Raw genomic sequence first — 10,714 nt, forward strand, 5'->3', positions numbered from 1 at the left:
AGCGACCCCCGCACCGCGATGCGGGCGAGGGGTAGAGACCCGTGCAGCACCAGCCGGGGCCCGATCAGGGCGGATCTGCGGTCCGAGAGGCAGTAGGGCCCCACTGCTCCCACCCCGCCCTCGCCCTCGTCCTCCATCCTCTGCCACCAGCGCCTCCGCTGCCCCGGCGCTGGCGGAGGGACCACGTCCTCCTGGGGGGGGGGCGGGGCTGAGCCCCAGGCAGACCCTGGTTCCCCCTCCAGCCCCTCGGCCAGGGGGGCCCGATCAGGGCGGATCTGCGGTCCGAGAGGCAGTAGGGCCCCACTGCTCCCACCCCGCCCTCGCCCTCGTCCTCCATCCTCTGCCACCAGCGCCTCCGCTGCCCCGGCGCTGGCGGAGGGACCACGTCCTCCTGGGGGGGGGGCGGGGCTGAGCCCCAGGCAGACCCTGGTTCCCCCTCCAGCCCCTCGGCCAGGAGCGCTGCCTGGCTGATGCACACCCTGGGGATGCCGGCTCTAATGCTCTGGCAGAGCTGTCAGCCCCAGCCTCCTCCTCCCCTGTCTGCTTGCACCGTGGAGGCAAGCCCCCCAGGAGTCTGCCCCTAGCCCACCTGGGGAAGGAAGCAGTGGCAGTGAAATCACACTGGGGATCAGCACTAAGGGCCCTGGATGCCTGCCAGCTGTGGGGCAGAGCCAAGAAGTGGCAGGATCTGGGCAGCCTGGGGGTGGGGATGAATCCTTGGAGTGATCCCAAAAGAAAAGAGCATCAGGTTTCTAGGCTTTGGGCCCAGGGACAATTTTGCCCTCCCTGGGGCAAGGAAGCAAGAGGCTTGTGCCACAGCCTGGCCTGGGGGGAAGCTGCCCACTGCCTCCACCTGCCCACGAGAGTGTCCTCACAGCCAGTGTGTGGGTCAGCCGGGCTGGGCTGCAGCCTTCTCCATCTTCCTCTTGAGCTGTGTTGCCAGGGGGGCAGGCTTCCTAGGGCAAAGCAGAAGTCTGGTGAGCTGAGGCCTTGCTCTATAGCCCAGAGGCTTGGGGGTGCTGCAGGCTGGGCCGGGGAGACTGCTCTCCAGCCTCCTCTTGAGGTTGTGAGGAGGGGAGGGAGAGGGAAGGGGAGAGAGAGAGGCACAGGCAGACACCAAGAGAAAGAGAGAGAGAGGCAGCAGTCCAAGTATGTAGCATAGTGAGCTGAGCACTTCCCAGCACCTGGATCCCATTGGTTGTGGTCTCTACTCTCAGACTTGCACTGCTGCTCCTAGGTGGCCAACGTCCAGCATGCATGCCACATGTGGCACAGGCAGCCTTTGTGTGCAGCATGTGGCAGGGGCAGGGAGAAGAAAGCAGAGCAGCAGATCAGTCAGGAGAAGGGGATCCTTGGGGAGTGCATGGGGGATAGACTTTGTGGCACCCCTGCCTAAAAAAAACAGTTGTCCCCCCATTGGCCTAGACCATAAGTGTGAATTAACACCTGTACAGGCAGCTCCTGGGCTGAGACTATGGGCAAACTGAGGGGACCGAGGGAACTGACTGCAGCCTCACAAGGGCCTCCAGGTGGGCTACGGGCTGCGCAGTTTGATGGGATAAAATCCTCCTCTAAAGCTAGTTAGAGGAAGGCTTGCAATAAGGTCACTTGTCCCCTGGAGCCCTGAAGGGTTGGCTCTTGGCGGATCTGGAGCAAATTTATTTTCTGCTGTTGCCTGCCCGGACTCCATTTTCCTCTGCACCAATTCTCTCCTTAACATCACTCAGGCACAGCCCACACGGGGCACCGCTTCCCACACACAGAGCGCTCTGTGGCTGCACCCCGCTTCGCTTGCAGAGACTGATGGTGACACATCCCTGACCCTGCCAGTACCCCACAACATGCTTGCTGGCAACTATCGGCCAGGCTAACGGTTCCTCTTACAGCTGTATCAACCTAAATTAACTGCAGGGAAGCCGCAGGCACTGGTAAGACTCCCGTGCACAGTGGTGGGAAACTCACCGTCCTGGCATAGATTTCTGGGCGGAGCAGGCCTGGGTGCCCCTGCCTTTCCACAGCAGCTGAGGACCTAGGAAGGCAGTGCCAGACATAGCCGCTAGTGAGGGTGCATCTGCCTGGGCCCTGAGGTCACAGCACACACTCCCCAGGCTTGTCTCTGTGGCTCCACCCGCGTGTTCACATTAGCGCAGCTCCTGGCAGAGGCTTTAAGGGAAAGCGTGTGGCCCACAGCGTGTCGTCCTTAAATCAGACAGCTATGCTGGTCAGCTGGAAAACGGCAGGGGGGGTGGGCCTTGGCTTCTGCTCCACACTGGACTCAAGCAGTAGCCGTGTCAACACTCCTGGCTGGCTGTGTTGCACTGGTATGTGTGATGCCTCTGGCTTTTGTGCTCTCCATTTTAAAGCCAGCTCCTCTCCACTGGCTCCGAGCCCTGCTCCTCAAGGGAATCCCAGCCCTTGGGGCATCTGTAGTGTTACTCGCAGCATTCGGCTGTAGGCAAACAGGCCTGATGGTTGCGTGGTGGTGGCATGAGTGACTGGTGCCTCCTGAATCGGGGGGGTGTCACCCGCAGAAGCTGCTGATGGCCCTGTTGGGGAGGGGAGGGCGGGGGGGCACCAGCCCTACCGTCAGCATCAGTGTTGGCTGTCAGGGGGGGCACCGGCCCCTTGGGGGGGGGGCACGTGCACCCCCAACCAGTCCCCTATGGGTGGTTGGCACAGTAGGGGTGTAGGAGCCCAGCTCTCACACCCACCTAATCCCAGGTGAACATTAACCCATTCCATCCCAGGCTACAGCAGTATACAAATAAGGCAGGGGAAATTTATCCAGGACCAGCTTCTGTCCCTGGTCCATGCCCACTGCTGCGGCCAGCAGTATGGGGAAGGGATCTTTGGCAGCCCCTTTTCAGAGCACAGTGGGTACAGTGGGAAGTGTGTCTCAGCATGTGTGCATGTGCAGAAACACACACACACATATGCTTGCTCGCGCGTGCACTTGCGCTGTCTCTTTCTCAGAGCATTGGCTGGTGTTGGTGCCATCCTCCTGCCATGCGCTGCCCTGTGCTTCCATTTCACACACACAACCATGTGAGGCAGCAAATCTCAGCTGCCCAAGGAGGCACAATGCGGTATCAAGTCACACAGGCCAGACTAGAAGACTAGACAGCCAGACCCAGCCCTTGCTGCTGTCCCCTGCTCCTGGTCTCACTTGTCTCCAGAGGGTACCTTGGATGCCAATATGGGGGAGAGGGGCAGGGATGGGTGTGTGCATGTACATGCACATGCAGGGGTTGGGGGGGGGTCCTTTCACTGTGGCCAGGGAGCGACCTGAAGTCTGTAAACCAGGCTGAGGGAAGGGCCACCCTACAGCCAGTGCACCACAGCCCCAGGGTTTCATCAGCCTACTCTCCTCCCAGCTCAGCCACAGGTGATGGTACTTGGAGAACAAAGGAGGGTCATAGGAAATAGCCCAGGGAAAGGCTCCTGGTTGTTGCTTTGCCCGTCCATTCCCTAGCTCATCTGCACAGGCTCAGCTTCCTTGACAACCCCACTCTGATTTAAAAGCCCTGGCAGCTGGGTGAATGTCATCCCTGTCTTGGGCATCACTTCCATCACCTCCCTTGACAGCCTTTGGCCCCTTGAGTAACCACAACCCTCTGCCATGTACAGGCTGGAATTGCCAATTTACACAGGGGGCTTTGATCTGTAAGTGCCTGGCTTAGGCCTGGGCAGCTGCTGCTCCTAGCACTGCCATTTGGAGTCACAGCTGTGGAGCATCACTCAGCCCTGCTCTGTCTCCCCTAGCAGGCTAAAGGCTCACTGGCATCTGCAGACCTCCGAGTCTCTGACTTGCTTCTAGTAGGAGCCCTTCATAACAGAGCCTCCAGCAGCACTGTGTGCATGCTGCTGGTGTGCCTAGCAGGGGGCTCAGCCGGAAGTGGCTGTCCTCGGCACTTACAGGACCTCGCAGACCTTGCCACACCCCTGACAGCATTGGCCTTTCCTGGGGGGTTGGCCCCCAACACACATGCGCTAATGGGGCAGAAGGCATCTGCCTTGGCTCAGTCAGATGCTTGGTAGGGCCATGGCAAGTGAGGGCCTCTGGCTCCGGGACAGTCAGGGCAGAGGGACAACCGCTTGGTTGAGCCACTTTGGAAGGGTTGGGGGAGCGCCTCCTGTTTGGGAGTGCACAGCAGCTGTGCGCTCTGTTATCTGTGCATGAGCCTCTAGCATCGTGGTCCTCAACCTTAGACATGCCACATCCCTCAATAGCTTCCAACACCCTCCACTTCCTGCCCAACATCCTCAGAAAATGCCAGTTCTTTGGTTTCACGTGTTTTTTTGACTCCAGCAGAATAACATGGCAGGTCTTCTCTTGCAAAGATCTCAGAGCACTCACAGCAGGGCAGCCTGCCAGCACCACTCTGCATTTCTACATGAAATCTCTGGGTTTCATCATGTGAATCGTCTGCACACCAAACAGTGCTGCCACTGTGTGGCAGCCCACCGCACAATCTCAAAGACACCCCAGGGTGCCACAGCCCCTTGGCTGATTAGCACTGATGAAGTGATGCATGCAAGCTGACTTTGCCCCTGGATGAAGTTGAGTTCAAGCTGGAACTGGAGTGGTTTTTGCTGTCATGCAGATGTAAGGGTTGCAGCCTCACAAGCCAACAGCCTTTGGTATCTATGCACTTGCTATCCCTGGCCATACTCAGCTGGGCACCAGTCCCATATCCCCTACAGCAAATGGGAAGCAAAGGTGCTCTGTAACTGGAGGGGGGACAGAACACCACACACGCACCGTATCTGTCCCATTCCCCTCCTCCCCCCTCAATCTCGCATGCCTGACCTCTTTGCTCACAGAGGTCAGGGCTAAGATGCTAATTTTTTCAATTTTTTTCTCAGCTGCTAGTGCTACATCTGCCTCCACCAGGGAGCTGCCAGCAAATCTGCTGATGAATGAGATGAGCTCTTTTCCACCACAGCCCAGCGCAGAGGACATGTGCCAAAACCCACAGCTACCAGCCCAGGGCTGCATGGTGCCATCTCTAGTGCAACCGGGCACTGCTCCAGCCCCATTCATCTGCCCTTTGGGCCCTGCCAGAAGATGAGGAAGAAGAGTCTTTGACACTATAAAGGGACTGCTGGCCAGTTACATAGGCTCCTAGGGAAGTAGGGCTGGAAGGGACGACACAATGTCTTCTAGTCCAACCATCTGGTCATGGTAGGATCATCCCAGCCCAGGGTATGCTCAACCTGTTCTTGGACCTGTTCAAGACTGGAGATGCCACAGCCTCACTAGGTAGCCTGGTCCCATACAGCCTCCTTCACCTGCACCCCCCTAGGCATGCTGAGAATCTCTGTCCCTGCTTGAGGGGGTGGTGAGGGCAGGTTAAGTAACCCCTGCAATTGCTGCCCAGGGCACCAATGATGTGCCACAGTCCTTGTCTGAATATCCCATAGTGGGAAACACCAGGGTATCTTTTAACCTTCCTCCCCGCAACCCTGGGATTGCAGTCAATGAGCCCTCCCTGTTGTGATTGCAGAGGGGAGAGCCTTTCCCCTGCCCCTGTCTCTGCTCCAGTTCTGGCTGTACACAGCAGTCACAGGGTAGCTCCTTGCCTGGACACATGGTGCAGCTTCCCAATTGTGTGACATCCATGGAGCTAGGCCCAAGCTCATGCATGTGCATGGTGCTTCTCAAGCCCTTGGGGCTCCCAGGGCTCAGTGCCACCAAGGATGTCCCCTCACCTCTCACCCTGGCTCCCTAGAGCCTCGAGTCACCCTCAGGCACCAGCCCAGCCCTGGAGCACTGTACCAGCCACCTCCAAGTCTCCTCTGTGATCCCAAGTAGCCCTGAGCCCTATTTCTGGCAGGTGCCTACAGCTGCCCCTGGAGACCAAGGCTTGATGGGCTGTAGAGTCTGGGGGTGAGATGGCCAGGCAGGGCCTAGGGCTGGTCCTTACAGGACTCTTGTATCAGCACCAGCTGGCAATGCTCATGCTCTGGGATCCACAGACTGAGCCTGCGCTATCTGGCTCGGAGTCTCGCCACAAAGCCCAAAATCTGGCAGCAGGGGAGTGGGAGCCTTAGGTAGCCCTGTGGCCTCGTAGATACTCAGGCTACAGATAAATATCCCTTTAAACCTGTTTAAAGGATATGTGTGTGTAAGGAGGGAGCTACATCTTGGGAACAACAAGGATGTAACTGTTACCTCTGCCAGGGACAGAAGCAAAATCACTACTAATGGAACAAGGTTAAAGTTGCAAGGGTCCTTCCCCCCTGCCCCCCACAATGTATTGCTGCAGAAGGATGCAACACAAGAGCCACAAGGTAATAGTTTATAGCAGCAGCCTTTGCTTTTCCCACAAGTGTTACTTCTGTCTACTGGCTTATGCTGGGAGAAGAGGGCCTTTGTGACTCATGGCCCTCTAGAAGAAGTTTAAGTTCAAGTGAAAAAAAACAACAACCTGTTCTTGCCAGAATAAGAGTATTCAGACACCTGTTGAAATGGACAGTAAAGCCCTTCCCTGGCTTAGCAGTCCGCTCAGTACTTCCCCAGCATCTGAGCACATTCTGCACCGAAGACAAACAGAAGTAGATGAAAGAAAATTACATGGGTAACAATATTAGGCATGGACCACTTTAATAAGTAAGAAGAGGAAGAAGACTGGAGTCTTCACACAGAGGCCAAGAGCAGGTACTCAGCAACTCTAAGTATCTCAGGGTATGCTGCACATCTGAGTCTTAAGTTTTCAGGGTGGTTTTCACTTTTACATGAGACACAGTAGGGGAGCTGCCTTCAGCCCTTTGTCTGCTGTGTTACCAACCCCAACTGCTTAGAAGTCATGAATCAGGCACCCAGCTTCCTTCTCCTCATCTAAAAAATTCTGACATCCAACTGGAACCCAGGAGCCTTTTAGAGTAATTTGTGCTGGGCTTTGTCAGTGTTTATGGGGCACTCAGGTCTCGTTGTCAGGCTTGTGTTCCCAACCACAAAAGCTTCAAACTGCTTCTTAAACATAAGCCACAACTCTCACTGCTCCAGGACCCGAGAACACTTCTAGTAAGTTTTCCTAAATCCCACTAAAAATGGCAACATTGAGTCTGCTTCTTTCTACAAGGGTTGAGGAAGGCAGGAGCATGAAAACCAAACATGGACTAGATAAACAAAGCAGCGCCAAGTCAGTGACTTCCACCCCATCGTGGTGGGGGGGGAGCAGCAAGGACAAAAGGCAACACCTTCACCCTTAAGTAGGGCACAGCTGTGCTCCAGATGGCACAGCCTTGAGGTAAGATAACAGTACAGAGACTCTCATAGATCCTGTCCTCGCCAGGGTGGCTTACAAGGGCCTTGGGTGCAAGTTCCTGGCTGAGTGCTGATCTGAGGCTTCACTTAACAGCTGAAAGGATGCAAGCAGCAGTTGCGTCTGAACTGCTGTCAGCAGGTGCAGTTCACTGAATGTTGTGGTCAGAGTCATTTCAAGCAGTTAAAAATCACAGGTGGGCTACAGTACGTGGTAAATGCTTGCTGGAAAGTGTTATTCTTATACAACATTGATGCTAGCACAGAGATGAACAGAGTGGCCAGGAACTGAAAGGAAGAATTCAGGCCACATCCTTGCTGCCTTCCTACAAAGTCTGTGCACCCTGAGTAACATCATAGCCTATCCACACCCCCTCTTGCCCTGCACATGCCAAAGTCCAGGAATGAGCTGACACAGCCCATGGCCCTGAGTAGGTGCCAGCCTCTCTCCATGCGCTACCTTCACTCATTCCCAGGCTTTGGTGCAGTCTCTGGGGCACAGCGAGAAGGCAGTGAAGGCTTAGCACTGGAATCATCCCCCCGCCACATCAGAGTCAGCATCTCCCCAGAAAACCATTGCTTGTGCCTGCCCTGGAGTGCTATTAAGTACCGCTCCAAGTCAAAGCCACCTCTCCTCAAGGCAGACCCACATGGGAAAAGATCCCTAGAAGCTACACGTTTATCCGCAGAACACCTAAGCCTTCCACGTGGTCCAATTCCCCTCAGCATTGTTTTCTAACTTGGGGATGACAGCAGCAGCAAAGGAGTAAGGCACAACATTTCCCACTGAAGCTCTCTAAGCCACTTGCTCCTGACTTGTGAGCTGCCTGCACAAGAGGAAAACACAAGAGAAGCCCCAGGACAGCTGGCTATGAGCCAGCTCCACACACAACCCAGGATTTTAACACTGCAACATCACCAAAGCAAAGTGGTACCATGAAGAAATCCCTCTCTCTCTGTCACTCACTTTGGCCAAACCAAGTGACCCCTGTATTTCCTGGGTTTTCTCCTTGGTTCAGGCTGAGCAATCAGGTGACCTGGGCAGATAAAATTCCTAGGGGGAGGGAACTGCTCTCTCTTCCTCCCATGGGCATTTTGAAAGCAACAAGCAAGGTACCTTCAGGCTGCAGTCTGGATGTTTGTTTTATACTACAAGTAAAAACCTGGAAACTAACCAGCATTTAGGAACAAAGTGTAGGAAGATGCGTTTTAAAAGGATCATTGCATCCAATATCTGAAAGACTCATACTGTTTATGTTTGCTCAGAAGTGTATTCTGACTCCTTTGTTCTACCCCCCGCCTCCCTCTTGGATCAATAAAGGTACTGGTTACAGTGTGCTTGGCTGTGGCTTACTGAAGGAGGGAGAGCAGCCTTTTGCTCCTGGCTTGACCAGCAGAGCTAGTCTATAACCCCAATCCTACCTGAGGCTAACCAGGGAGGCTTTAGGTGGAAAAAAAGGCACCCAAAAGATTACTGTGGGCAAATCACACCATGGCTTGCAGGGTCTGTGGACCCCAGGCTGCAGAGCCCTACCAGAGACCAGTGCCTGGGTGGTGACAGCATTACCCCAGGCTGGCAGGTGTTCTCCAAGAGAGGGGACAGGTGGCCGTAGGCTCCCCAGGGGAGATTCCCGAAGCACGGTTTTGGGCCTGGCACCGCGAGACGGATGACTCTGCATAGTAGTGTCCCCGACAGTGCTGCCACAGTGCCACGCAAAGCGTGTAGTGGAGCAGACTGGTTATTAGCACCGAGGCCTGTAAGGACCAAGAAGGTCAAGAAACGAGAGTGCAGGGCAGGAAGCTGCAGATCCTGCTGCTGTTCATACCACTGTGGATGAAGTGGAAGGCTTCTTTCTTTTCCCTAAGAAACATTAACACACATTTTGGTGCGTGAGGGAGGACAGATGAGCTCACATCTAAAGACAGGTTGCTTGTGGTCATCACTGAGGCTTGAGAGACAAAGTGCTTATGAGCAGCTGGAGAGTAATGCGGTAGAGCACCCTTGCTAAAAAACCTACAGGTTTGGAGTATGTAAAATCAAATGGGTTGGCAGAACATGTTTGGGAACAGCCCACCCAGGGTCTGCTGCTGCCACAACATAGATATACCTTTTGTACACATACCCTCCACCTACCCCTGCTTCAAACAAGCCTTTGGGTGCTATTATAAACATTGGGATATCTCTGCAATCTCTTTCATTGCTCACCTGTTCAGAAACATTACACTCAGAGACTAAAAGCCTTCTTGTTACTCCAAGGAAATACTAAAAATGGTTCTTTGAGTCACAGAAAGTCTTTTTCATCCACCCCTCTGCACAGAAGAGATTCTAAATGCCAGTTTGATGTTTGCTGCTGGGAGAGGAGAGGGCACAAGCCCATGGCCAGGCACCTACCTCTATACTAAGCAGCACATGGGGAAACAAAGCCAAAAGAGCATCTTGTGAAATCTGTTCCACCCATAACCCATCTGCCAGCCTCACCTGTGCTCTCCAGGCCCTCTGGACTTCTCCCCCTGGGGCCAAAAAACTGTGAAGCCACTCAACAGCAATGGCAAAACTATGCTGACCAACAACTGCATCTCCATATTCATTATCTAGCTTCTTCCCTGACCAGTGACCACCCAAGTGAATTAAATCTACCACAAGATTGGTTTAGCACAGTATACTGCAACTTAGTAGGTAAAGGGACTCTTCAAATGCCAAAGCTTTATAATGCTGAGTAAGCCCAGAGAAAGTTGTTCTAGATAGAAACTATAGGGTTGGGCATTGTATGCATGGGTTACATGCATAGATTGCTGAAGCTCCCTGGAAACTAAGAATGACTCCCTTCAAGCAGATTAGAACAGTAGGGATGTGAGATCTGCAGAAATTAATGAAAGCAAGCTCATTTATAGACTATGCAGAAGATTTCTCAAGTATGAGAAAAGGGATATGGATGTTTCTTCCTATCAGCATTTAAGCAGGTGCATCCTTCACAACATATTTAATGATAGTATGCTATGATAAAAGTGCTGGGACAAGAGATGCAAACTTCATTTGTGTCTTTTCTAATTACTAAAGCCTTTGAAGCGTTATGCACTTTGCTCTCAGGAAGAGGTTTCATGCGAGGGAAAAGGGGCCAGGAGGTGCTCTGTGAAATGCTAATGCCCCAAGAGGCAGCACCTTCCACCACAAGGGCAGTGATAAGGGGTAGATTTTTGCCTCTTGTAGAACAGAAGAATAGCTAGCCTGCTGAAAGCATTCTACATGTGTACTACTGTGTCCTGAAAGCAACAGAAGTGAAATGGAGCCTTCCTCTCTGCCCCTGACTATGGAGGCCATCATTAGTATAGTCTGTGAAGAAAAGTCTCTTCAGTGAGAGGAAAGAGGTGATAGGACCAATAGGTATTAGGACCAGGGCCCTGCTGTGGAACACTGTGGGGTGGTAGTGCTGGACTCCCTGTGGCATC

The 10,714-nt window shown here is 53.9% G+C and overlaps 1 protein-coding gene across 1 annotated transcript in view; it reads right to left on the reverse strand.

Moving 5' to 3' along the window:
* LOC102368844 (histone H1x) overlaps positions 1-137 on the reverse strand; it is a 2,202-nt gene extending 2,065 nt beyond the window's left edge. The window contains exon 1 of the mRNA XM_006017809.2: positions 15-137. Coding sequence (XP_006017871.1) covers positions 15-137 — 123 coding nt within the window. The remainder of the gene's footprint in view (positions 1-14) is intronic.
* Positions 138-10,714: the final 10,577 nt, after the last annotated feature.

Source organism: Alligator sinensis, unplaced genomic scaffold (assembly GCF_000455745.1).
Source record: "Alligator sinensis unplaced genomic scaffold, ASM45574v1 scaffold839_1, whole genome shotgun sequence".
Classification (NCBI taxonomy): domain Eukaryota; kingdom Metazoa; phylum Chordata; order Crocodylia; family Alligatoridae; genus Alligator; species Alligator sinensis.